General features: G+C 46.0%; 1 protein-coding gene across 1 annotated transcript in view; it reads left to right on the top strand.

Moving 5' to 3' along the window:
- PRR5L (proline rich 5 like) overlaps window positions 1-21,653 on the top strand; it is a 41,589-nt gene extending 19,936 nt beyond the window's left edge. Inside the window, exons 5-9 of the mRNA XM_010586011.1 lie at window positions 8,503-8,560; window positions 11,783-11,874; window positions 15,235-15,375; window positions 16,852-16,978; window positions 20,792-21,653. Of these exons, the coding sequence (XP_010584313.1) occupies window positions 8,503-8,560; window positions 11,783-11,874; window positions 15,235-15,375; window positions 16,852-16,978; window positions 20,792-21,174 (801 nt within the window). The 3' untranslated portion in view covers window positions 21,175-21,653. The remainder of the gene's footprint in view (window positions 1-8,502; window positions 8,561-11,782; window positions 11,875-15,234; window positions 15,376-16,851; window positions 16,979-20,791) is intronic.
- Window positions 21,654-27,323: the final 5,670 nt, after the last annotated feature.

The following is a 27,323-nucleotide window of genomic DNA, read 5'->3' as shown; positions in this document are numbered from 1 at the left end:
TACCGAACCATCATCATACCAGATGAGTTACTGAGTCTGTTTTGTATTTGAAAGAGAAATGTTAATTCCTGTAAGGGTTTCGGTGGAAACTCAGATGTTTCATTCTGAAGTGATTTGTGTTTATAAATCTTCTGTTTTAGCAAGCCTTTTATATATACAAGCCATCTCCTTGGATCAGAGTCTGAGTGTAAATGCCAGAAAGTTGGGACTTGTAATATTTACTGCAGATCTGCCTGAAAGCAATGCTTCCTGCTCCGGGTTTTCCAGTACCGACTTTGCCCACGAACAGATCTGATGGTTTCCTGCTGCTGAAAAGGGACACTTTGTGCCCACCCCTCTGCTCGGTAACCCAGCAGGGCACCATGGTTCTCTGGTGGTCAGCTGAACTGTAACAGGGAGGAATCCTATGATCATGGAAAGTAAGAGGCTGGGATTTGGAGGAACGGGGTGTATTGGTGATTGGGACTTCTCTGGGGCAGCTGTAAGATTTTTCAGATAAGCTCCCTTAATTTTCATGCTGTCTGACCCTTGTAGTTGTGGAGAAAATTTTTGAAATATAAAATTAGTGAGTGTTGATAAATTGAGGCATTATCTTCCTGATTCTGCAAACAGCCTGAAACAAAACCTTTGGAAAGGATGAACTGTTTCTTTTCACTCTCTGGAGGCTTGTTAATCTCGAAACTCACAGGGGAAAATGGAAATGCTAGCTATTTCACAGCTAACCACTTTAGCAGAACTGCCCTGTTTATGCATATTAACTCCAAATTGTCTCCTCCGGAGGTGGAGAGACCCGATCCCTTCCCAAGCACTGTAACATCTCCCAGCGCCCACGGGCGGCACGTGCAGAAATTCGGACGCCCAGCGTTGATGCCTCTCCAGCCTGACGTCCTCTGCCCGCGCCGGCAGAGCTGGTACCTGAGGGACGGCGAGTGGACTGCGTTTCCTCACTTAACCCCACGAGAACTTTGATGTTTTAAAACCAGAAGCAAAGCTGTTACATAATTTCCAGCCTGCTGCAGCGAAGAGCTGCCGGAGGCAACGAGTCCTGACTCAGAATCAGGCCCGGCTTGCTGTTCGTATGCAAAACCATAGAAACTGCAACGTGCGAGCGCCTGTGTCGCTGGGGTGTCGAGCAAAATCGAAATAGCGAGATGATAACGGGGAGCTGTGAAAGTAAGCAGCAGCGGCGACCAGGCAAGCCGAGATCCAAGCTGAAACTGCTTTTGTCCTCGCTCTTTGGAGCGGTCAGGAGTAGGACTGGTGAACCTTGCTGTGGTCAGAGTCCCTCTCGCTGTAGGTTAGCTGGCCATGGTAGGGAGAAACGCGCTCCTCCCTCTGCTGTGGCACCGTAAAGCTTTTGCTGCATTTCTTTTTGGGACTCCCGCCCATCCAGCATCCCTCGTGAGCGCGTCCTCTCCTCGGAAAGGCTGCTTTGTAAAGCCACGCTAACAGCTGAAAATGCTGCGTGTCCCTCTCCCCTGCTTAATCAAAGAGAAAAAAACCTGGTGCACGTGACATTTCTTTCCTTGGAGCCAGGTTTCTACTTCTACCTGTTTCGCGGCAAGGCAAGAGTTGTGCAGGTTTTTGGAGTGACGGTTATCGCTGGATAAAGGCAGCTCTAGCTCTTCTCTGGCCAAGTGCCGTCTCCTGCCTGCAGCAGCTCGGCCGCTGCACAAGGGGAGAGAATTCACACTTGTGTGATTTGCAGAGCTCAGCCATACGTCTGCAATACACTTTTGGGTCAAGCTGGTCTCTATAATTGTATTTCTCTCCTCGCTGGCTGGCAACCCCTGTTCATGCAGGTCTGCTAATTATTTCTGCTTCATCTGGTGCTTTCTAGGACTGAGCTTTCATGGACCAGCTCCAGAGACTCCATGGCAACCGCCCAGCTTCGTTATCACGGACGAGGTCACCCGGCCAAGCGGAGGACCTGGTCCTGGGTGGCAGTGGCAGCAGGGACGCCTGCTTTCGGGTCCTCGGCTCTGCAGGCGTGCGTGATTCACCTGAAACGGTGCCCGGCCGCTAACGCTCAAAGCGTGGCGTGGGACGGCGACCGTGCCCTGGCTGAGCGGGGCTCCCGCCTGGACTGGTGACTCGCCAGTGCAGAACTGGGGGAGCTGGCGGCGGGATTTTCCCATCGCTGCTGTCTCACTGGCGCGTCGTGGTCTAGATCAGTGCTGCCTACTCGGTCTGCCTGGTCTGCTCGCCTTCTTACTCTCCCTGCCTCACTTTCTCTCTTTAAGTGGGCTTTCTTTTTTACCTGTTTTGAACAAAGCTGTCTCTAGAAGAGTCATTTTAGGATGCTACTTCATATTTATCTTGCAGTTTGTTCTCTGTGTAGGATCGAAATGATCTCTATGCTTCTGTCACTATTTCCCCTCTTTCTAGAGAAGGAAAAAAGGATGGGGGATGCTCCAGGTATGAGATGCTGCAGCTCACACAGATTTGCATTTTGTAAAACACTGCCAAGAAGTAGGTAGGTGTTTGTGTGCAACTGGCAATAGCTTTGTAGAAAATACTTGTTGAGTAGGTTTGGGTGATGCTTTCTTTTCTCAAATTAACGTCAGATTATCCAAGAAACGGTGTCTATGCGCCTGCAGAGCCTGTCAAAGTGTGGTTTAACACTAGAACACAAAGCCTCAGTTGGCTAGAAGAGGGGGCTGCATTTAAGAAATGCTGTAAAGTGTCAAAGAAAAACTGGGTTTTTTTCACCCAGCAAAATGGGGTCAATTATTTTGATTTTGCTCTGAATCAGCTTACTCCCGTTCCAAGCTTATGTTTTTGTTTGAACTAGTATTAATTTGTTAATTTTAATGTGGCTTTTTAAAGGCATACTGGCCATATTCGGCTTGGAGGCATGAAAGGAAAACAGAATTTGGCTGTCATTAAGTGGATGCTCATGTAAACTTCCCACCTGCAAGAGCAGTGGCTTATTGGGAAACAGTAATATTTTTGATTAGCAGGAGAATTCCTTTGTGCCTTGCTAGACTGCAGAGATAAGGCTTTCAGGTGAGATGTGAAGTCTCCTGTGATGGCTTGAGCCTCCTTGATGCTTTCTGTGGAGCTGCTGCCAAAACTACTTAGCTGCTTTTTGCCACCCTTCACCTTGAATGTACCACCCACAGCCCAGCAAGCTGTGCTAGTGGCAGGGCTATCACCTCAAAATCCTTCCTGTTGGTTCTGCCTGGCAAAGTCAGATGGGTACCATTTTGCCCGGATCATCGCGGGTGCCCTCCCAGCAAGGGCCTCCATGGTCCCTGTTGGGGATGACCAGCTCCTGACAAGGTGGAAGGAGGGAGAAGGTGCCCGTCACTGCTGGCACTGCTGGTTTGGGAGAGGAACCCAAGTGCTGCGCCTGGGACAGCGTCCACCTTCAGTCGTTGTACTGGGGGAACTGGAATTGCTCCTCTGGGTACAGATGGAGAAACTCGCCTCAATTTCTCTAACAGGGGAGGGGAAAATATCCGTGCCGGGAAAAAGAAGGAATTAACTGGAAAGTGTCTACATTTACAGCATAGTGTGTGACTGCCTTCAGCTTTTTTTTTTTTTTTTTTATTCCCAGTGATTTCAGTGCAGCTTACTTTGCAAGAGTAGCAAGCACATGCATGTTGTGGGAGAGTCTTTGCTGAGGAAAAAATGAAAAGTGATTTTTCTGGAGCTTTGAATCCTGTCTTCTAAAATTCAGGGCATTTGAAAACTTACTTAAAGGCTTTTCTGTTAGCTGCACTTCTTGGTGGTATACCTGAAACAGCTATTGTGGTTTTCTGAGAAAAGTAGGGGGGGTTTCAACCTGCGAGACTTCACAAGCTCACTTCTCTCTGCCGCAAAACATCTCTCCAAATTTCTCGACAGCACGTTCACGTGGGGGGTTAACCCGGGGCTTTACTTCTCTGCGGTGCACGCTTCACCCTAGCGAGAGCAGGGGCAGGTCTGCAGCACCCGCAGGGAGCGTAGAGCAGCCGGTGGTGTCCCAACAGCAGGGTGAGGGCTTCACCCTGGGCATCCAGGGAAAGCTGGTTTGGGAAGGGAATCACTGCCTCCCCAAGTGCCCAGTTCAGCTGTAATTGCAAAAAGACGGAAGGTGGCAGCTAAACTTTTTCAAATAAATGTGCCCTTCAAGCTCACTTGGTGTGAGTCTTTATCTGGTCTTGCTTGCAAAGAAAAGATTTATTTTTCCTCTTAGCTCTGTGCCTCTGTGTTGCCTCTGGCAACCAGGGATAAAGCAGTAAAATGAGACTTGTAATCTAGACAAGGTCTGATACAGACCTCCGCTGCGGCTGCATTTATTAGATTTGTCAGCAAACCCTGTAGGGTTTTTTAATGAAAATTCACCTGTCTGGCTTGATCTGAAGGGGTAATATTCAGACTGAATCCATTTCTGAGCCTGTGACTTTAGCAGAAAAGACAGATAAATAAAATTTCCAGATATTTTTAAGATGGGGAGAAGGGAAATGAAGTGTGGTGGTGGTTGTTTTTTTTTTAAAAAAAGTCTCTCTCTTCCACAGGAAAAGGAAAAATTTGAGAGGATAATTGAAACATCTGCAGTAACTACAGGGAGCTAAGCTTTTTTTTTTTTTTTTGGAAACCTTAGGAATGAGATGATGCAATCTATTTAGCACGTGGAATTACTGATAATACATTCATAAGACCATTATAAATTCTTTACTACAGAGTGAGGATTAATATATGTATTTTTAATAGATAGAACTGTGCTGCCCATAAAGGTGTACAAATGTGTATTTTTTTTGCTGACATAGCTGTAAAGTACAAAAAAAATCTCTGAAAGTAGAAAGCATCAATAGTACTAACTTATAAGCAAAGTAGCTGGAAGATTGTTTTCACAGTGCTCAGGAAGCGTATGTAAGTTGAAACCTAATGTTCTAGTGCAGCTAGAGAAGGAATTAATATTTCTTGAGAGAAACACAAGAAAATAGGCGTGACACCCTCATATATATATATGCGTATATACTTTTTATTATATAGTAGTTTAAAATGACACAGCATTAAAAACCAGCTGTATATTTTCTCTGCAATATATGAGAGGTAATTACCTTGAGCTATAGGTTGAAAAAGAAAGAATTTAAGTACTTAACTAATGAACTGAAAGCATTTGGAGGGATTAAAGTGCAATATCACTCCAAATGTTATCTTATTGTTCAGGCAGAAAAATATTTACAGCATAAATGGGTTTCACTTATTTTTCCCCTCACAATTTTTTCCATTCCAGATTTCTTCCTCCCTCCTTTTTCACTTTGTTTTTTTTTTTTCCTGGGAAGGTCTTTTTTTGTTGTTGTTGGCCAGAGCCTAGTGTGTGTAGTCCTTTACTTCTGCTGAACAAATGTAAAATTTGCATGGAGATCCCAACAACTTCGCATTTCCCTCCAAAGCCTGTATTTTTGCTAGAGAAGCTTTGCAAAATAGTCACCTTCCATTAGTTTGGAAACGTTGGAGGTTTTTTTCATCGTGTGAACGTATTTATCCAACTTGCTAATTGCTGCTGTCGTTGCCCAGGTGTCTCCCAGGCACGTTCTCTTTGCAGCTCGCCCATCCTTTGGCAGCCCCGTTCCTCCCGCGCTCTGCTGCGAGCTCCGGCTCTCTCTCTCAACCCTAGCTCTCGCCTGAACTGAGGAGCGAGCCCTAGACAAAGCCCCCCAGCCATTAAAAATTTCTTATTGACAAGTTGCTTCTACTCCCTGCGGCTTCCTTTCACAGCCCTTTGTCACGTCGGTGATGATGAATAAATCGGAAAATAGGTTTCCGCAGGAAGGCTGGGGGAAGGCCAGAATCCAAAAAAACACAGAAAGTGGACTTTTTTTCAGAATAAACGTATGGGTTTTTGGCTAAAAAAAGTAACCTGTTGTAAGCGGGGTGGGATCCAACCGGTCACGGAGGTGGTGGGAGCCACCGGTCCCTCAGGGGTACGTGTGCTGCTGGAGGTTCTTCCACTCCTGCTGGCCCGGGTGGGCACTGGTGTCATGGAAGGGGTCAGCGAAGACGGAGTCGTACCTTCCTGAACGGACAACCGCCCGCTACACGAGGCCTAGAAGCATCTGCGGTATTGCCAGAGAGCTCTGCATTCTGCCTGCTGGCTTCCACGGCTTTTCAGCCGCGCTCAATGAGTCGTTTGTACACTGCGAGCGGGTTCGGAAGGTCACGTGCAAAAGTGCTTTGGGTTCTCCACGTGGTCACCTGTGTGCAGCATAGCAATTTTAGCGTGTTCCTCTGACAAACAGGGCTGTTCAAGTCGGCTCTGATTCCTGGGCTGAAATTCCTAGGATTGTTTAATAGTATAGTATTGTAATTTGTTTATAGCTTGACTGTACTCATAGCATGGGTAGAATTGCTTTTGTACTCTGCTAGAGCTAGTAGAGGTCAAAGTCTTCTGACTTGGATGGGCGGTTCAAATAATACAGTTTCATCCCAAGTGTTGCTCCTAAAATGCTCTGGTTTTGTTGTGTAACTAATTTAAAAGGAAACTAAATTCTACATTATTTTGGGAATAAGAGCATGCTAAATATTTTTGGGTTCGAATTCTGAAAAAAAAGCCACCTGCTAGCAGGACCAAATTACCTTAATTACAAGCATGACCATTAATTATTTTTCCCTTGTATGCCCCATACAAGATTTAACCGTTATTGCTACTAACAGAGCTTATGGTGAACTGGATGGGCATTCCTCCTTATGTCATGACTGAACTCTGGATACATGTTAGGGGATGCAGGATTTTTTTTTTTTTTTAAAGCAGTGCCTCAAAAGTACTTACATCTGACTCATTTAAGACAAGTAAGCCATTGTAGCAAAGCATGAGTTAATGTTTTAATGTGGATGAAGTAGCCATGAGATGGGACAACAGCCAAGGAAAGGTACCTATTTCCTCTCTGCTGTGTAATACCATGCTTTTTTCACACCACAAGGAAGACAACGTCCATACAGTCTTGTCTTGAGATGAAACTTTTCATCATTTTTTTCATGAAACCTACCTGACAGCTTTCTGAATATAAATTCTCCACTGGGAAAATGCATCCAGAGATGTTTCTTTACTGATAGGATGTGTGATGGTCTCTTCAGTCCCTCAGCCTCACCCTACTTGGAGAAGACTTCTGGAGCCTGTTTGATTAGATACTGTTTAACAAAGAGCTCTTCCTTTTCAGTGACGTCTGATGCTAGCAGGTAGGACTCTCGAGTGTACCAGTATGAGCAGAGAATGTCACAGAGCAACATTTCCTTCTTTTTACTCCCTTCAACAGCACCCCAGCTGAGTATCACTCCTTGTCGTAGGGAGGATGCAGAGGTGTGCTGCTCTCTTTGGGGTGGCTTTTACAACCTGCTTGTGGGTGCCACGAAGGAGCCAGCCCGGTTTATGGTTGCAGGAGGCAGGTCTACCATCCAGAGCAGCAGCACAAGGGCAGGTGGGTGGTATGGCAGCTCATCGGGAGGCCCTGGTGGTGTCCAGGCAGTGATGTGACGGCAGCGTCCATTGGGACTGAAAAAAGCTGCGCCTTGCTCCTCAGCTGATGGAAGGTTGAAAGGTGCGGCTTTGACCCGGTTAGCCATTAAAAAAACAAGCTGGAGGATGAACGTGAGGGAGAGAGAGGTCTCTGAATATTGTGCGCTACCCTGATACCGAATCCTTTCAGGAGGACAGAAGGCTTTATTCTCTGTCAGTACAATCTCTGTGGTAGGACCGAACCTCTTAGGATGCAGCAGTAGTGTGTTATGTGGTGATAGCAGCTTCTTTCTCCGGGATTCTCTAGTGCTGTTGGGAGAACAAAAACGTAGTTGGTTTTTTTGCACCACTTTTATGTTTGGGGAAATGGGAACAGAAAGCTTACCAGATATTTAGATGTCCCAAACTGCAGAAAGGCACATAGATATCTTGATCTGTCTGGTCTGTGACAGTTAAGTTTATCTAGAAAGACTAGCTCCTGCTGCTTCTTCTGCGGCTTGGGACTGCATACTGAGATGATCCAACTGCTCAATATAGCACAAGAAATATAGCCTTATAGAAAGATAATAGGTAGGAATAGAGAAGTAAGGATTAGGGAGCTGAACTGGCTTACTGTGCAGTCAGGCAAGCACTGAGCTAGTACAAAGGAAGAAGAGAGTGGGACATTTTGGTAGCGTTTGGCCCTTTGATCACCTCCATCGTATGGCTGAGGTATAGCTTATGTGGCTGCACTCTTACGCTGAGAACCATTTTATTTTCTTGCCTCCCTCCCTGTGACCCAGGACATGTCCTTCCTCCCCACTTCTGGCAGGTGTTTTAACTATCTGCGGTGTCTGTTGTGTTCTCATGTATGGCTGAACAAGACAGGGTTAATGAATGTGCAGCACTCAGTGAGACCAGGTCTGGTGGCAGTGCTGGGAGAAAGTGCTACAATTTGACTAATCTTTAGATAACTGCATGTAAAGTAGATAACGTCTGAAAAAAATTATTCTTCCATGTTTATTTGAAATGTCAGAAAAGGCAAAAATGCATGTCTCTCTCTTCTTTCTTGGCAGAACCAGCTCCTTGCGAAAGGCTTGCTGTTTATAGAGGAGAAGGTTAAGCTGTGTGAAGGCAAGTATAGTAAGAAACCCTTTCTGGAAGGGAGTTCTGCTTTGATGTTTGGTCAGACAAGATGATTTGCATATCTGGAAAGCGTACAGCCCTTTCTGGTACTGCCTTAGGGCATCACAACCTCTCAGGAGCCAGATTGCGCTGCAGCCCTTGTGAGGCTTGAGGGATGGTGGGCTGTTTGAACAGCCACGTAGCTGCTACACTCCCACCAGCCGTGGCTTCTTCACGAGAGCAGGAATGTGAGTCTTGTGGCAGTTGAACCTGGGCTCAAAGCAGTTCTGGGCTTGACATGGATCCTGTTGCAAAACTGCTGAGAGCTGCCTTCTGCCTTTTATTTCTCAATGTGATTTGCAGCTCAATATGAGCACGATTTTGGTTACTGTGTCATGCTTTTGAGAGCTGAACTAACAGGCTTTGTGTAAATTTAAAGAAAAAACAGTCACTTGGGTGGGAATGAAATCCGTCAGGAAACAATTTGATCACACATGAAGTTCTGTTCAAACCACTGGGGTACAGACGCTTGCTACCGCAGAGCCCGTGGACGAAGGCCAGCGTGGAGCAGTGACTCTCAGTGTCGGGTGTGGGGGGAGTTACTCACATTTATTAACTGTTTGCTCAAGCAGAGTGAGCTGTCTAGAGCACGTCTTTTATTCAAAACTAGGCTGCTGTTTGATTTGACCCAGTTTTGTAGCCTGTAGGGCAGATCCCTTGCTAATCACCAGCCTGCTGTATCTGGGTCATTAAATGCCAATAGACGCTTCCAATCTCACGTCATTGTTGGTGCTGGATTCCTCCACACCATTCTTCACCAAGTGACTTCACCTGGCCAGCAGGCTGTAGGACTCAGACCCTGAAGGAGCTGTGTAGTTGCCGGCCTCCTGCTTGGTGTGTGCTGCTTTGGCACTGGCCCGGTAAAGGAGATAAAAAGGCAGACTCATGCATTTTTCCCCAAGGTGGGTACCTGCCCTGCCTCTGCCAGCTCTTCAGAACGAATGCTGCGCAGCATATCATAGGTTTTGGTTTTTGTATTCATATAAAACTATGCCAATACCTGGTTTAGCATTATGAAAATTGAGTTCTAGCTCAATAAGCTGAGAGCTGCCCGGGAGTAGTTTGCAGCTGTTCAAGTATTTTGGGTAGGATGAAGTTTCCCAGGCAGACAGCAAAGCCCTCTTCCTATGCCTTGTTTTTTTGTCCCTAGTTGGAAGTGACACTGGAGCCACGTTGACCGTGCAGGCTGGCATCTCTGCAGGAGATGACTCACGGACACCTTTCTTTCATAATGTGTCGGGTTGTTGCAGGTCTTGTGGTCACAGCAACAAGAACTTCTTGTACATACTTCTCGGTTAGCTCTGTCTTCCTGGAAAATTTCTACTGTCCCAGTACTCGGAGACAGAATAATGTTCTTGCTGGAGGGCATGGCAATGTTCTGCTGTGTCTGTTTTTCAAATCACAGCCTCTTATTTTAATGTGATTTTTCTTTATACAGTCTGTCAATCTTTTTCAATGCCTATAGGTTTTATGATTTCTTGAAGAAACAAACTATTCCCCCTCCCCCTTCAGAAGGAGAAGCGATCTATGACATTTCATTCTGGCTCCACACACCAAAGCACTGCAGTCCTGGGAAAGGAGGCAGAGGAGGGAAAAATTTAAACATTCAATTAGTCTGTTTCCTGTTGTCTTTTTCACTAACAGTTGGCAGTTTCTGGTAATGGGTAGCTGTTATGGGGGTAGGTGTAGGTGCTTGTCTGCCTGCAGTTCCAGTTTGGAAGCCGGCAAACTGCCGTACCCGACACGGTGAAGCCTCCCTCTGAACCCTCCGGCAGTCGTCGGTGGACTCTCTGCTCAAAAAGAAATGTCTGCAGGATCTGGTTCTGCTGGCTCTCTGCTCTCTGGCCGTGTCCTAAGCAGCACAACCCACGGGCAAGCACAGTGAAAGCCCGTGGGGAAGTCTCCAGACGGGGAAAGCACTTCAGTAGACAGTGATAAGGCTCCTTTGAGTTGCAATTTTACATCTGTTCCAGTTCCTCATGTAGGGCCTCTAGTCCCCTGGAGGCTGAGCCTTCAAAGCTGTCTTGAGCAGGCATCTTCCATTACTGCTCCTTGAGCCTTGACTGCTTGCAAGCTCCAGCTGAGGCTCTGTGGAAGGTGTTCTGAAAAATCCTTTTGTCAGAAACTTGTGTTATTAAACCTGGATCTGTATCTGCACCTGAAATTTCCGGGGAATGGATCTAAAATTTGAAAAAACATTGCGAACCTTTGGCCTTTGGGATGGGGAAAAATCTAAAAACTTAGAAGTTTTGGGCCCAAATGCTGAGGAATGCACAGCTCTGTAAGTCAAGCCTGTGAGCATAATTTAAAATGTCTATTCAAACGATTATGTTCAGTAAAGCATTTTTTGTTAATAATAGGCTTTTGACCACAGTTGTATTCCTGTTATGGGAATCACGAGTTGCGTAACTTGGTCCACCTTCATTTTAAATACCCGCTTACGTTTGGGGGTGTTTGTTGGCGTCGGAGCCATGTGAAGGGTGGCCACAAGCGGATTTCATTGGGAAACCTTCGCAAGCACCACGCTTGAGAGGAGCGCAGCGGCTTTGTGGCTTGTCAGGGTCCTGACTGCTGTGTCTGTGCTTGGGAGTGGGGGGGTGCCGGAGGGGGCTCAGCTCTTCTAAATGGTCTCCCTGCCTCAGTTGCTGTAGAACAGTTGATGTTGGCCGTGACCTGCTGGTTTTCTGATTCCACTGCTAACGTGCGGCCGTGCTCCCGCGCTGGTTGAGCACGCGAACTGTGAGCTGTGACGCTACACAATCCTTTGCCGCGGAGTTAAAAGCCTCCGGTTGAAGAGGGGCTTCTTGTTGGAATTGGTCCCGTGTTTTGCACAGAGCTGTCTTCTTTGCAGTATGTGACAGAGCGATTTATGGTCACAGCCCTGTGTCTCTGTCAGTTAAGGTGAAGCTTAGAATCATAGAATCATTTAGGTTGGAAAAGACCTTCAAGATCATCGAGTCCAGCCATTAACCATGCCCACTAAACCATGTCGTGAAGTACCCTGTTGACTCGCTTTCTCAGCTGAATGATGTCCTGTTTGGGGTGGAAACTGTGTATGTGAAGGGTGGGTTTGTATCTCTTATTTGGGGACTTAGAGAGTAGCGGGAAAATTCAACTTGATTTTAGCATCCCTGTCGCTAAAGCTCTTGCTCCCAATGTCTGTTTTCGTAGGTGAGGATCGCATTGATGTCCTGTCTGAAATCTGGGATCACTATTTTACGGAGACTCTTCCTACACTCCAGGCAATATTCTACCCAGTCCAGGTGATCTTAATTATAATTCAGTCTTCAGTCAGGTGAGGCAATGTCACTGCAATGTCTCCTAACGGCACATGGAAACTTCTCTTCTGTTCCAGCAGCACTGTTTGGCCAGTGGCTAAACAGGTCTCAAAACCTTTAAACTAAATCTGGGAGGAGGTAGAGTTTGCCCAAGTCAGCATTAACTGTGTAAGAAGGACTGCTAAAGTCTACTGGGCAGGCACAGTGTTTTGGGCTGAGTTTATTCCCATTTGTCTACCCTCTGTGCTTAGCTAAGCTTGAATGCTGAAACTACTGGACTATACCTTGTCTAGGCAAGCTCTGGGCCATTTTTATTTACAGTTCTTCCATTTTTAAACTGTTGGGACTGTTGGTGCAGATGACAACACCAACAACTTGTCTTCAGAGGGACAAATCTGAGGACTAGATCAGGAGAAAATCTGTTTAACTAGTCCTAACTACTTTTGGAGGGCTTATGTCCCAGTTGTGCCTTTGGAAAATCCTCTGTTGGGTTTTTTGAAGCTTTAATAAGGGGACAAGTAAATTTATGGGTAGAGGATGAATGAACAACTTTATGTAAGACCTGTTGACGCTGAGTGTTTTAGAAGCTGAGTATCCCATCAGAAGTGTTGAACTGTATCATTTTTTAAGGTAGTTTTAGTCAGGCTTTCCATATGAGCAGTCTAATTACCTCCCCAGCCTATTTTGATCTTCTCTTCCATCAGAGAAAAAAAAATAAATGTACCTCATGAGGAGACTGACGTTCTTGGAAATGCTAGCCTCCTCCTCTTGACTTTTGCCTCTTCCACAGGACTTGCTTTCCAGAGCCTTTTAAATTTTTTTTCCTTTGTATTGTTTCAAAGGCAGCAGGTAAAGCTCAAAGGTTGCACTTTTCCTCTAATCCTGTTAAAGTTGGCCTTTCCTAAAAGAGAAAGGACTTCTGAAAAGACAGACACTAACCTTTATACTGTGTTTATTTTTATTCTTTCCTTGCTGCAGATGCTTTAAGGTAGGTGTTTGGCAGGTAAAACTGCGCAATTAATTATAATATCCTCCCTTTCTTTCCTTTTGCAACTAATAGTCAGGAAGCGAACTAGTCTATTTAAGCAGGGGTTTGTCTGCACTGCAGCTGTCTGTGCACTGCGGAAACAGCTGAGCTAACTGTGTGTCATACCCACTGGTCCTAATAATTCTGCCACTTATCAGAAAAGTCTGCTCCCCTGCTTTTAAATGAGAAACTGAACAAAAACTGAACAAAAGTTACGGCACAGTGGGTGCAGCTTTTGGAAGTAACCTGGTGCTAGTGGTAAAAGTGTGACTATGGGATGTCGAGATTCTTTGAAAGCATAACTTTCTTACTGTATTTGTCTTGTCACAATATCTGAGTCACTCAAAAATGTTTCATAGAAGCTGTGACATTAGGGAAGTATTGCCATTTTACAGATGAGGAACTGAAAGGTAACAGACAGCGTATTTAAAGCCTTGCAGTCCCCTAAGTCCTACACAAATGTCTGGATTTAAACCGCCTAAATGCATTCAAGAATTTGACTCTGAGTAAGCTGCTCTAGGCTACAACAGAGAGAGCTGCTGGTTCAGCAAGAAATATGAAATTGCTCTTATCCCAGGCCAGTGCCCTAATAACAAGATTGGGCTCTTCCTACAAATAGGGAACTGTATATACCTATTTATACAGTGTGTCACCACATGTGAAGACAGCTTACATAGCAAGTCTCTTTCACCAAGCCACAGTTCTTCATGTGCTACCCTGGTAGATGGGAAAGTCTATTTGTTGGTGGTTCCCCATACTTTGCTGCAAATGTCAACGTGATTATTTAGTTGGGCTCTTCTGTGATCCCAGCAACTGCCCATTCAGAATGAAAGTAAGTCAGCCAAATGTGTGAGTGTATGTTACCGAAGGTAGTAAGTAGAAATAACTTCCTATCTCAGCTAAGTTTAAACCCGAGGCTTGTAGCTGTTGCAGAAATATGACCTTTAAGCAGCCAAGTTGGTTAAATTGCTGTACAGAGGGAAACCATGTAAACAGGTCACTGGCTTTTGCATAGTTGCAGCTGTTGATGTAACTACTTGGTGCGGAAAAAGAATAGCAAATCTTGTTTTGTTTGGCACAGCAACATGTTTGCATTTTGAAATGGGGTATGAAGTTAATGGGACTAAACTGCATGATATAAATAAAAAGTGTGCAGCTGCTGAAATATAGTTCAGAGATATGTACCAGTCTTTTCTACACCTCCATGTTTCTAAAAACACAGCGATGATTTAAAACAGCAAAGTGCTTTTATTATGGCCAAGCTACCCTCCAGATTATTGGCTTTAATTCATATTTACATATTGATGATGATGTTAATTATGACATTAAACCCATTATGAATTAATGATTAACTGCTGGTAATTCCTTCCAGCTAAATATTTGCCATGTTGAGTGTGTTATGGAGACCATAAAATAGTTCCCAAACAGACTGTGAGGCAGAGATTAACTTGCTGGGAAGAACAAGGGAAACTTCAGGCTGGAAAGTGCTGGGCAGGGCTGGGAGGAAAATTTCTGCTGTTAAGCTGCAGTGGGGCAAGAGAAAGTCGTGCAGACGTTAAGCATAGCAGAGGGAAAGGCAGTAACACCAGAATGCCAAATGGAGTCCAACTGTGTTTAGATATGCTGAGAAATATTACAACATCTTCATCTGTTAAGCCTGCTCACTTGTGTTGTTGATGTAAAAAAGTAACTGGGAGGACACGGAGCGCCTTGTGGTGGAACTCAAAGCTGTTGCTTTTTAAATGGTATTTGGTACAAGCAGTCTCACTAGCTTCACTCTAGCCTAAATTCTAAAATCCCTAATAAACTGAATTGTGGATTTTTGTCGTATCGGCAAGGTCTAAAGTACAAACATTGAACAAAAAGAGGATCTAACACAGACCAGAGGTAGGCTTAGTTAAGGAATACTCTCTACCAACCTCTTTCCCTACCAAACCTTCTCTGGTTTCTCAGCTCCAAGTGACAAAAGCACGAGCTGCATCCATCCTGGGCTTTGGATGCTTGTGACCAAATTGGATGGCAGTTGGGTTTCATGAATACATAGTCTTTTGGTGAAATACAGGCTCGTCTTTGGCTTCATTCCAAACCTAGTGGTGCTTCGGATGAGGTGTTACTCATTTCAGAATTTGTGTGGGAGAGAGACTGAGAGGGAAGCAACCAAAGAGTATCATGAATCCTCAACCTGAGCAGCTGAGGGGTGCTTTGCCACAGCAGCAGTGGGCAGGATAGACCCTTTCTGTCTGTGTGCATACATGTGTTGGTATGACACTCACATGTCCCTTTACCAACTCTTGGATTTCGCCTTCTGTGATTTTTAGGGTCAGGAGTTGACTATCCGTCAGATTGCTCTTCTTGGCTTCAGAGACTTGGTCTTGCTAAAAGTAAAGTTGGAAGAAGTTCTTCCTCTGGTCCAGACAAAGCTCCCAGCTTCCATCGTCCAGATGCTGTTAATTCTGCAGGTGGGGAACCTCTGCTCTTCTTTGTCTGACTCCACTTGGGTATCTCGACCTCACGGAACAAATACGATCCCTGGAAAGGAGAATGGGGAGGGTAGAGGGTGTGATGAAGGGGAGGTAATGTCTGCTTATTTGGGAGTGGTAAATGTAGAAATGAGAGCTGAATTTTGAATGCCCTGAGCTTTCCTGGGAACGGGTAAGGATGTTGCTGTGAAAGGGCCGGGTTCTGCTCTTTGGTGTTTGTATTTTTCTTGGTACCTCTCTTCCCCAGCTAGGAACAGCCTCAGGACTCTTTTTTCACATAAAGTTTCATCTCCCAGCTTCTCTGAATGCCTCTTTGTGCCCTAGTTCTCCTGGTTTCTCAGCTTTGCGAGACAGGGCGAGTCTCCATCACAGCAGACTGTGGAATTTGAACAAGCTGTGGTTGCTGACTGCCCGACACGGCCCCTTGGCTGGCTGGGATGCTGAGCAGTGCCCGTGAGAGGAGGAATACATTTTGGCAGCAGGCAACATGCTATATATCTTCCAAAGGCCTCTCCCAAGAGACCCAGACCTTTTGTGAGGACTAACCTCTTTAGCAAGACCTCAAGAGAGTATTTTCCAAGCATGCCAAATACAGCCAAGTATACCAGCTGTTTTACCTTTTTATATCACCCAGCCTGACAGTCCTGCAAAATACCGTATTACAGGTGGCTGTTGGCGTTCCTCTCACTTTTATTTCTTCTCCAACATACCTTATAATGAGTGCTGGGGAATGAAACTTTCTGAAGTACAATCAAAATTGCCAAGTGGCTAAGCTGGTATTTCTGTATGAGTTCTCGCTGTTCTGATGTTCATGGTGACCCAGACTGTAATAGCAGGAGATACTAAGGTGCTAGCTCAATTTCCCTGAAATATTTTAATAAAAGAATCTTGAGGGCAAAGAGGGTCTCAAAGCGACGCATTTGAGAAAGAAAAGCTTATTGAGGCTTTGCAGGAAGCTAAGTCTGAATGGTTTCTGAAATTACTGTTAAATTGGTTAGTGTTATCTACCATCTTCACAGCTGTAAGCTGAACTACAGAGAGTACTTTTCTTGCAGTCCTGCCTAGGAAAAGAACAGTGCTTTGCCCGAGGTGTGTTAAGGTTTTTCTACAAAGAGGTATTTCCTGGTAGAACTGCCCTGCTGTAATTATATTGCTGTAGTTACACTGTGCAAATCCTCAGTGGGAGCATACTTTGTACCTTCCTATGCCTTGGTCAGATAAAAGACAGCTAGCTGCTCAATATCCATAGGGTTATGGCTATGGCTTGAACAAGGAGGTTGAACTAAATGGGACCCAAACCTCCATTCGGGCTTATCAGCTGTGCTCCTCCAAATGGTCTACCGATATGGTTGGGATATTCCAGTGCAGAGATATTTGACAGACCCCAGGCTTTACTCAAAAACCTTACTCGGAACTATGTAAGGGTAATGCTGACTTTTTATGTTTGAATTTCAGAGTGTTCATGAGCCTACTGGCCCCAGTGAGGGCTACCTACAGCTGGAAGAACTGGTCAAGCAGGTGGTATCACCGTACTTGGGTTTGTGTGAGGATCACAGCTTCTCTGGTAGCACCTGCTTGCTTGGTAAGACACGCGCATTGTACAGAAGCTCTTTTGGGGTACACAGGTCGGTTAATGTGAGGCAGTGCACATCTGTGCTAGACAGGGAGGCAGTGCATGACTCCATGAGAGACAGAAAACAAGGGCTAAAACACTCTCGAGAAGGTCCCGATTAATATGTTTCTGAATGTAGATTTTTGTGTCGGGCTTTTTATTTTCCATCACTGAGTGAACTATGACTGCCCACCACCACTGCACATGCACACACGTGCAAAGTGTCCCCTCTTGCTGGAGATGGGCTGGATTTTAAAACTCCCTGGTCCATGCCTGATGTACTGCGCTCACCCTGGTGAGAGACTGTGCCTGGTCCTTTGCTGCCTACTCTCTGTCCCTGCTGGCTAGCCAGCTTTGGCTGGCTACATTCCCATGCTCACTGCTGCATCAGCCAGCCTTTGCAAACAGCAAAACTGTTGGATGCTCATTCTGAGGGATTACAGGGGTTTTTGCATGGAGTCTTCCTTCCATTCGAAGACTCTGTTCAAAAAAAAAATTAAAAAAAAATCTGTGTTTAAATGAGGATAGATGCGTCTAGGTGAGAGAACTGGCACTTCAGGAGGGGGATGCTTGTAGTGGAAAACTTCTCCACACATGATTCAGGAGCTCTGCTTACACATGTAACCAGCCAGAAGAGATTGGCTAGCTAAGAAATGGGTGTAATGATACTGGTTTGATAGTCAAGAAGATTTAAATAGAACAAGTGAAGAAAGCTCCAGTCTCCCTCTGTTTTTATAAGCTTTACTCTTTGCTCTGATGCAAATTGTAGCAAGCTGGAGACACACAACCTGTCTTGTCCTACACCTTAGCAGCAGAGGCCAAAAGATGATCTTGCGGTAGAAGGACTTACTGGGACTCAGACAATCTGTGCCTGTAACAAACTCATGGCATCACTTCAGGCAAACTATGGCTCACGGTTTTTGTTCTTGTGGTTGTTGGGCAATTAAATATCTTCTTTGCAAGTGAACATGGTGACACAGTTCAGCATTGATTTGCAGACCTGATCCTGAGGCTAAATCTAGACCATATTCCCTGTAAAAGTTGAACTTTGGCAAATTTGATTGTTTTGATGTTTATGGACATCTTCATGCTGCTTGCTGGGATAGTTTGAAAGGTAGCTGCCTGACCTGTACTGAAGTTTCTAGCCATCCTGGATTGCCACCAGCTGAGCAAAGCATTAGTGTCATTAAAAAAAAAAATTAGCACAAACTGGCCTTGTAAAGTTTATGTGCCTTAAATTCGTTGTATTTACTTTGATTTTAGCTGTCATTTGTTTGTGTGTATTTCCAAGGTGGCCTTTTGCCCCTGCTCCACCCTGTGCTGAGTGGGAGGAAAGAAAGAACTTGTGTTTGCATTGCACGACATTGACAGCCAAGCAGCACTTTTCTGCAAATAACCTTGGTATTTTCAAAGTGCTGCTGTCATGGTGGTTTTTTTGTTGTTAGTTGTTTTTTTTTTTTTCTGTAACTGCCACTTCTAATCAACCTTCTTTCTCTTCCTCTCTCCCTCTTTCTGTCACCTTTTTTGCTTTCTCAGAACCAGTTTCTTCTCTCACTGGGCAGCCTGTAATGACGATGAAGCCCAGTAGGTTCCCTGTAGTAGGTTTTTGGAAACGCACTGTTGGGCTTTGGGTACATTTGCATTCTCAATGGATGCTGTGGAGGCCAAACTGCCTTCTGGACTGGAGCCTTCGAGATAAATGAGTGTTGAGAAATGTGACTGAAGGTGTCCGATCACAGCTGTGAATACACATAATGCTTCAGCCTGCAAGGCTGCTGTATGTTAAACTTTAAAGTGAGATTTAAAGTGAGAGGAATGCAGCAGGGATAGGTGTGAAAGGGGCCAGGACAGCTCACAGGGGGGATTTGTAGAGGGCAGCGTTCCTATCTGCTCTTCTCTTACCACCCTTCTTGCTTTGTCCATGTAAATTAGCCGTAACCTACCTTGTAAGGATGGACTATGCTGAAGGGATCCAGTTGTATAAGAAAGAATTTTTAAATGTGGAATAGGGAAGAAGATAAAACATTCAACCTATTCCCCCCACGTATTAAACCTCACATCACTGCTGATTTGAGTTTGCTTGCAAAAAATCCCTTAAAAACTCCCCCCAGTTTATGTTCCTGGCCATAATGCACCAAAATAGAAATCATGTTTCTAGTTAAACTATGTATGACAAATCCCTTAAGAGACCGTCTTTTGTGGCCAAGAAGGTAAAGGGGGAAAAGTAAAGTGATAAATGAATGTTCAGTGTTTAACCTAATTTTTACCTGATTCTCATTATAAAGGATTTTAATTCTGTTGCACAACAATAATCTGTGGATATTTTTCCTCAAAAGAGTCAGGTCCCAATGCCCTCCAACACTACATCTTGCTGTGGCTTGAGCTGCAGATGACACGTAAAGAGTGTATTTACTGTAACTGGCCTCAAAAATTATTTGCACATACTCTTAAGCACAAAATGAATCATTTTGAATGAATATATTACTGGCAGCAGTGGGGTGAAGTGTTGTCATAGCTTGGCTGCTGCCAGTGGTGGAGTTTTGGCTGCTCACCCGTTCCTCCCTGCAACAATATAGAGTTTGTTTTCTGCTTTTCTTTCTGATGCAAGCTTCCAAAACTCTTTTATAACCTTCAGTGACGAGTGCTTTGCTTTGCATTTTGTCACTCTATCTCTTATGCTCTGCAGTCTTGGCGGAAGTATTTTATAAGGTCTAAAGGCTTCTGACTTTATGAAATGAGACCCTGCGCTTCAAGGAAGCTGGTGAGAAACAGGGAGACGGGTAGGGAATAGCTTTATCAGCTGCTTCGGGGACAGATAGCCCACATGAGGTGTTTAATACCACACGGCAATGCTGCACGGCGGTGAAAGACAGCAGGTGAAAATAATACTGTCTGCTTCAACCTCCTGGGGGAGTGAATTACAGCGAGCCAAGGCACAAACTCAGCCCCCTGCTTTTCTTAAAGCTTTCAGTGTCAGAATTGAAACGGTGCTTCATGATAGGGGGCTGGGGACTGCGCCTTGGGTTTGAGTTTTAAACCAGGCATTTTTCCCCCTTAATGTTTTTGCCGGCAGATTGCAGACCCTTCACCCGTGCTCCCCAAGTACTGTCTTCCTCTTCTGCACCTTTCCCCCCGGGCTGTTGCGGGCTGTTGCTGTGCACCGCGAGGTGTTTTCAGTGTCTAGCCCCCAAACCAGATGTGTTTTACAGTGGATGGAATGTTCTTTTTCTTTATAATCTTTAAAAAAAATACAGTGGCTTAATGCTGGCAGAACCGCCTTTCCCTAGGCAGCTGGAGAGGTAGTGCAGTGTAAGCATCAGGAATTTCATGTTGACACCAGCTAAGAGCATCTCCTGAGGGACATTTTCCAGAGGAAGGGATGGCAACTCAGGTCCTCACTGAATGTTTCTTTGGGGACTCGTACCACTTTAGCATCCCTGATTTCAGTGAACCTGCACGCGAGAGTTCCTACTCGGTCCTCACCTCCCTGGGTAAGAGAGGGGACCATCAGGATGCTGAAGAAAGTCCCTCTGCTGCACTCCTTACTTTTTGGCTCACTTCTCTCGCAGGCAGCAGCACTGTTGCCTTACAGCAGGACGGGAGGCATCTCCTAACTGTTCCTCCATGCTCCTAATGGCAGCATGAACTAATGAGCACCTGACTGGTCCCCGGTGCTAACGAGGTGGGACGCTCTGCAGCTGCACGCTGAGGCCAGCCTAGCAGTTCAGGCGATGCTTTTCCTGTGCCTTACTTGACCGTTCCTGCTTCCTTTTTCTCTTCCAGAGAGACGGTACTCCAGATCCCGTCCCAAGACCGGTGGACTGAATTATTCATCTCATGCGGTGACGAGCCGGCAGCCCAGCGAGATGGCCCTGACCCCACTGACAGAGCAGGAGGGTGAGGCTTACCTGGAGAAATGTGGCAGCATCCGTCGGCACACTGTTGCCAACGCTCACTCGGATATTCAGCTCCTGGCGATGGCCTCCATGATGCACACAGGGATGGTGATTGAGGAGTCGGACAGTACTGACAAATGCCTCCTCCTGCAGCCCAGTTTTAGCCACAGGCAGTGCTCCAGTGAGCCCAGTATTGCCGATGGGCCAGAGGGAGTCATGGCGGCGGGTAGGCAGGACCCTGCAGAGCTGAACTGCACGTCGGTCAGCTAGAAGAAGTCTCGCCGAGAGGAGAACTGCGTGCGCTAAGCTGAACAAAGCGTCGTGTCTTCCACGCCGGGGGAAAAAAAGAGAAAAATTCGAGTTTTGCTCGTGTCATTGAAATGGCCTTGAGGGATCTTATGTCACTTTCGGAATGCTCTCTAGATTTGTTTTTCTTGCCTGTCTGTGATCACTGTTGATGGAGGTACCAGGCTGCTCCCAAATGAGCACCGAGGGCTGCAAAGGTTTCGCTGTTGAACAGCGCAGTCTGCCTTCTGTGAGCTTTCTTCCGCTACCAGTCCAAACCCTTTGGCCTCAGGTTTCCTTCTGTTTCTTTGGCGTGATACAAATTAGCCTCTTTCTGCTTTTCTCCATCTTTCCCAGCTTTGCGCTGCTTGTTTGCTCTTTGTTCCTGCAGCAGAGAGCTTTGGGCTAAATGTTCGCTTTGCTTCTGGTGCTAGGGTGGTGATGGCTGAGGACTGCATTTTTCTCTTTTAGTTGAGCTCAGGGATGAAACCATTTGCATCCTGTGGAACGATCTGCTTAGGTGGCTTGTGAGGGAAGGAGATCCTTCACTTTGCCTCCCACGGGCATGAATGAAAAGTCCAAATCTGAACAAATCAGCCCCTTTTTTTCCCCGGACCTGAAGAGAACTGAGCATACGTGGGGAGTCCCAGCTGAGTACTTCATATGTACTTCATTTGGTTCCAGTCATATCTTTGGAGGTGGCGGTGTAAACTGGGTACAAAGGAGGGGTAGGTGTGTAAATTGGGGGTAAAATATAATCCTGAGCATCCCGGCCTTTGGCATCAACTTGCTCTCAAAATTTCGGTGGTCGTAGGGCTACAATGAAAGGAGAAATCTAAATGGATTCCTTGTGGAAGGAGACTCTGGGCAGAGTCTGCACTTGTGTGGGACACATAAAAGTGCTTCTCGGCACTGGGCCATCATGATTCCAGATCAGAAGGTGACAAACAGGATTTCACCCTCGGGCTGCTCTGGTACTTTTAGCACTTGCAGATTTCATGAGGCCAAAGGTAACCAGCGGGTGTAGAAAGGAGTCCTGTCTCGGTTGTGTATTCGTGAAGTGCTCCTGACCTCCAGTGGTATCTGACTCAGTGCAGTGTTGCTTTTAAGATAAAGCGAGGGCTCTTTGCAGTCTTTGTTTTTGGTTTTATTTTGAAGATTAGGAGCGGGTCCAGTTTGCAAGCGCCTGTGTCAGGCACTGCAGTCCGCAGTGTCTGCTTTGTAGCATCACTTGGTACTCAAATGCTGCTTCTATGGGAACAGAACCAATCTGTTCGAGCAGTCCCCTGGGATACTCTGCTGATGTCTTGCTAAGCAGATTTGCAAGTGTAATTACAGGCTTAGAGGTCAACTGAAATGCTGCCTTAAATGTCAAATCCCATTAAAAATATGGATGTAGCACCACTGCCACTCGAGTCTAGTCCCTATGGTACTGACTGTAAATAAATGTGTCTTGACAAGGAAACAGAAGGTTAGGATGGCCCTTCAGGATGTTTTTTTGCACGCTATGACATTAACTGCAGAATTTACCCTGCTTCTGTTGGGCATTAAGCATCTTCTGCTCCACTGGCTGCACCGAAAGTACAGCTCTGGCCTGTCAGGATTTGGCCTTAATAGCCTGTGCAGCAAAAAGAAAGCAGGTTATTATTTGGTAACAAAGCATCAGCAATACCAGTAACGAGCACGAGTCGCACTGCCTTTGCAAACGAGGGTGTTGCTTTGTCTCCTGGGGTTTGCAAATGTTGAAAGAGATACTCGAAAGGGCCTGCTTTTTCTTGCAGTCACCTGAGGCACCCTAGCTGTTGGCCTTTGTGGAAATGCCAAGTGTTTTGATCACCAGCTGTGCTTACATGTTGAAGAACAGAGACTTAGTTGTGCTGGCTGCCTCCTCCTCGGAGCACGCACGGTCCAGTGGAGGCCGGGAAGATGTGGCTTTAAGCAGCCTTCCCTTCAGTTGGATTTTAGGATAAATTGCCCTCCTAGTCATAAATTGGACTGACCAGGCCAACTTATTTGTTGTCCTCTGCCCCAGGGTGGCCATGGGTTGTGGTAGAGCTTCAGAACCTCTGTGGTGGCAGCTAAACCTAGTAGACCATGCTGGTCTCACCTTGGAATGGTCCCTCCAGCGTGGGGCAGGTGATGGCATCCTGCTCAAAAAGAATTTCTTCGGCCCCTTGCAGTGATTTAAAGCCTTCTCTTAGTCACAGTGGTGTATGTGGGGAAGCGATCACCCTGCAGAATTTCAGTTCGCTCTTACGAATGCTTTTCTTCCTTCTATTTCTTCTCTAACACATTTGCCTTCTGTAAATACCCAAACCATTTGAATTAGTGAGCAGCGCCCTCTTTTATGGTGAAAATTAGAATGATTTATTTATTTCCTGATACATTCTTGGATCATCTCTAGGGCTAATAGGAATCCGGTCCTGGTTTTAACTTGAATTTCTTTTGTTTTACATGTATGTATAATTTGAATTATTTTGATTTCGTGTCTGTTACTTTGCAAAAATTTGCACCAAGCCACTCTGAATCATGCACTTCCCCAGTTGTTTTGGTTCTTAGGGAGAATTAAAGCTGGTGGCTTTACTTTTTAAACTGAAGTAAACAAAACTCGTTCTGTAAACCACGCTGAGCGTCTGGGTCGTGAGCGACACTTTTACAGCCACGTGAGATGCACAAGCCCCTGCAAGCCCATACCTTTTACGGGCAGACTGGGGGAAACTGGAAGTGGTCGGAAAGCTGTGCCCTGCCCTCCGAAGGGCCGTGGAGGCAGACGTGGCGGGCAGCGCCGAGGGGCCACTCTCCGCTGAGGGTGAGCTCAGCCTCCACTGGCTCAGTCCCCTGGACGTGAAGAGCAAAGACTCCGTCCGTGGGCCAGAGCCACGGCATGAGAAATGCTTGCATTTTGGATCCAGGGTTCTGGTCTGGGGTCACGCTTCTTCGCTGCTCACCATGTCACACAGCCGTGACGGGGCACGGGGCAGGTCTTTTCTACCCTCACGGTCACCTGCTTGAGAAAACCTCCTGGAAGAGCTGTCAGGATGGGAAAAAGGGATTTCTCTCGCTACCTCCCAAAGTCTGTCTGTTACCTTCTAACTGGATAATTGCCTAGATTGAGTCCCTTCTCATCACACCAAATCTGTCTTCTCTTTTTACTCTGTCTCCTCTTCTTAAGGTAAGTGATTTATTCTCCGTGTTTGTACAATTCCATCACAAACTTACTGAGGGGACCTTAGCAGAAAGCTCTTCGTAGTACAACTGGCCTTTTTCCTGACATCCCCTGTAGGCAAGCAGCATGTTTTTATTGCCAGCGAGCAGAGCTTCTTCAGTCCCCAGCTGGGTGAGCAGCAACCTGGTTTATTTTTTGTTGTTTTTTTTTCTTCTATCTGAAGAAATGCAGTAGATCTTGGTGCTGGCGCTGGTGGCAGCAAGGGGAACGCTGCAGGGTTTGGATTGTCACTAAGGTGGAGTATTGCCCTTTCTTTTTAGGTCCAAATGGCAATGGGTTCCCCTGGAAGGAATGATCTTTTGATGCTTACAACCCTGAGTCGACAGACTGAAAATGCTTGGCTCTTACAGGCAGCCTGGGTGTCCCAGAGAGCAGAAACTGAGTGTCTAATGAGGGACAAATTGTGGTGTTTATGGTGTACACACTTTTGTGAACTGCTTCATTCTGCTGTAGACCCAGAGCAGCCAGTTTCCCTAACTGGATTCCCTGTGCCTTCCCGACCTAGCTCCTTCCCCGTGCCCGCAGCAGGGCTCCTGGGCCAGGCACACACCTCGTAATTGTGTGTGGGAGGTTTCCAGCGAAAAAAAGGGGAGTTGAGCTGTGTAGAAACTCAGCCCAAGTCGATGATACTGACTTGCGCCAAGTTGCCGGAGCCAGAATTGCAAGTTCTGTGCTAAGAGAAAAAGATGCTGCCTGGGCAGAGGGCTGCAGGCAGGGCCCTGCCGTGACACTCCTGCTCATACTCGCACTCTCTGCGGGGCTTTCTCACACTTAGGAAAGGCTGAAGAAGGGTGATTTTTAAGTATTGGTGCTGTACAAGTGAAAGTGAGCTCCTTTCCACAGCTCCGCGAAATCTCCCGTGGGCTGCGGAGGCAGCTGGGAGAGCATCTCCTCCCGTTAACCTGCCCTTTGCGGTAAACCACCACCTCCTGAAAGAAACGTGTGCCTTCTGTTGAGCCACGAATCGGGTGTGGAAACTCCAGAAAGAGGTGGGGAGCCGGGCTGTCTCCCCGGCTGTCCTCTTTCCTGCGTGGGATGGGTCTTCCTGCACAGGGCAGCCTGCCGGCAAAGCTCAGGAAAGCAGGCGAGAAAACAAGGCTGAGCCTGGCACGGATGCCCCACGGTGCCCAGGGAGTTTCCCATGGGGATGCGAGTCAGAAGTTCAGCCCACAGTCGGCTTGTTTCTCACTCGCAAACACTCCAGCTCTGTGGGAAAGTTGCCACAAATTTTCCTCATAATTCAACGTGGGAAGAGCGTGGCTATTATTTGGTATCAACGTGGGAAGAGTGTGGCTAGTACTTGGTATCAACGTGGGAAGAGTGTGGCTAGTACTTGGTATCAGCCTGAGCAAAGAGGAGATAATTAGTCATCCCATTCATTCATCACATATTCCAACGTGGAAGGCAGATCTGGCAGCACTACAACAGCTTAAATGGGATTTTGTTACTTAGCTGCCCATTTGGAGAGCGCTTACTGTCCCCCTTGCTATCCCAACAGCTCCTGGTGAGGGCACCAAGCACTTAACTAAATAAACAAAAGCTTCAAAACAGAAATGCCAGCTTTTAAAGCAGCTTAGCAGCAATGGAACAGCATGTTCTCGTTAATATGGTGCTCAAAATTTCATGTGGTAAAACAGCTGCCACTTTCACCTGTGAATTGGTTGCCCTTCATCCATTACTTGCACCTGGAGATACCTCGAGTACCCCTGTTAGTTATATCCAACCAGTATTCCCACCTGGGAGAGCAAGTGCTGTATAATTGTGCCAGTTTATGTCTCCCCCATGTGTAAGTTCATCCCTTCCAGGAGACGAATCCTGCCCCAAGCGCTTCTACAGGTCGAGTGAGAGCTGCCCTAAGAGAACGTATAGGAGAGGGCAATGAAGAAGAAATACATGCAGGTAAAGGAAATGGCTGACTATCTTTTCCCAGGTAATTGGTATAACAGAAGGTGGGGTAGAGGCTTAATTATAGTTTGGTCACCAGATTTTTCAATGAGCAAAAGGAAAGCAAACTCCTTAAAAAAAACCAAACCCAAACCACAGTGGCTTGAAGGGTTTCACCTACCCTAAATTCCTACCATAGTACAGAGCAGCTTTGCAGTAGCTATAAATTGCAGTGATAGTGAGGGAGTCGCTGTTTGAAGTGTCTGTCATTAGGCTTCAGAGCTAACTCCCGCTTATGCCAAGTGCTCATTTGTAATTCATGTGTCATAATTATTATCGACTGCTCAGTAACAACCTCTGTTACATTGGAAAGTAAATTGGAGTCACAGAATCGTTCTTTCTGATCTTGAAATTTATGAAGACAGCTACATTGAAGTTTTCTGCAGTTGCTGTCATCACTGAAAATTATTATTTCTCTTATTTTTTTTTAACCTGAAAGCATGAATTCTGTGAGAATTGCTTGGGCTCCTCAAAGAGCAGACAGGCCAGTTACGAGATGCTCAAGGTTCAAGTCAGTACTGCACCAGGACTACCTGGAAAGTAACAGCATTTATATATATTAAATGTCAGCGAGAAACCACAGAATCTGTGCCATATATCACCTACCCTGTAGGCCTCTTAGCCTGATTTACACCCATAATTGGTAAGCAAGCCCTCTTTTCCACTGGGGGTTTTTACTCCATGCTAAACGCTTGTCGATTAACATATATCAGTGGTTCTTGGAGCAGAAACAAGAAGTCCTCCCTTGTCTCCTGCGTATCTATCTCTAAGGGACAGCTTCACTATTACAAGTGCTAAACCTGCTGTCTTTCTTTGGGCTCATCTCAGGCCAATGAATTATCATTTATTTGCTGTGTGGTTGGATATAAGAGATGAGAGGGTGGGAGGGGACTGACGGTACGTATGAAAAGTCCCCCGTAAGTGGTATATGCATTATATTTACAAGAAACACCCTGCCCTAATC

The sequence above is a fragment of the Haliaeetus leucocephalus genome, unplaced genomic scaffold, assembly GCF_000737465.1.
Source record: "Haliaeetus leucocephalus isolate CR32 unplaced genomic scaffold, Haliaeetus_leucocephalus-4.0 Scaffold138, whole genome shotgun sequence".
NCBI classification, from domain to species: Eukaryota; Metazoa; Chordata; class Aves; order Accipitriformes; family Accipitridae; genus Haliaeetus; species Haliaeetus leucocephalus.
Note: the sequence above shows the minus strand (reverse complement) of the source record. Positions and strands in the feature narration are given on the sequence as shown.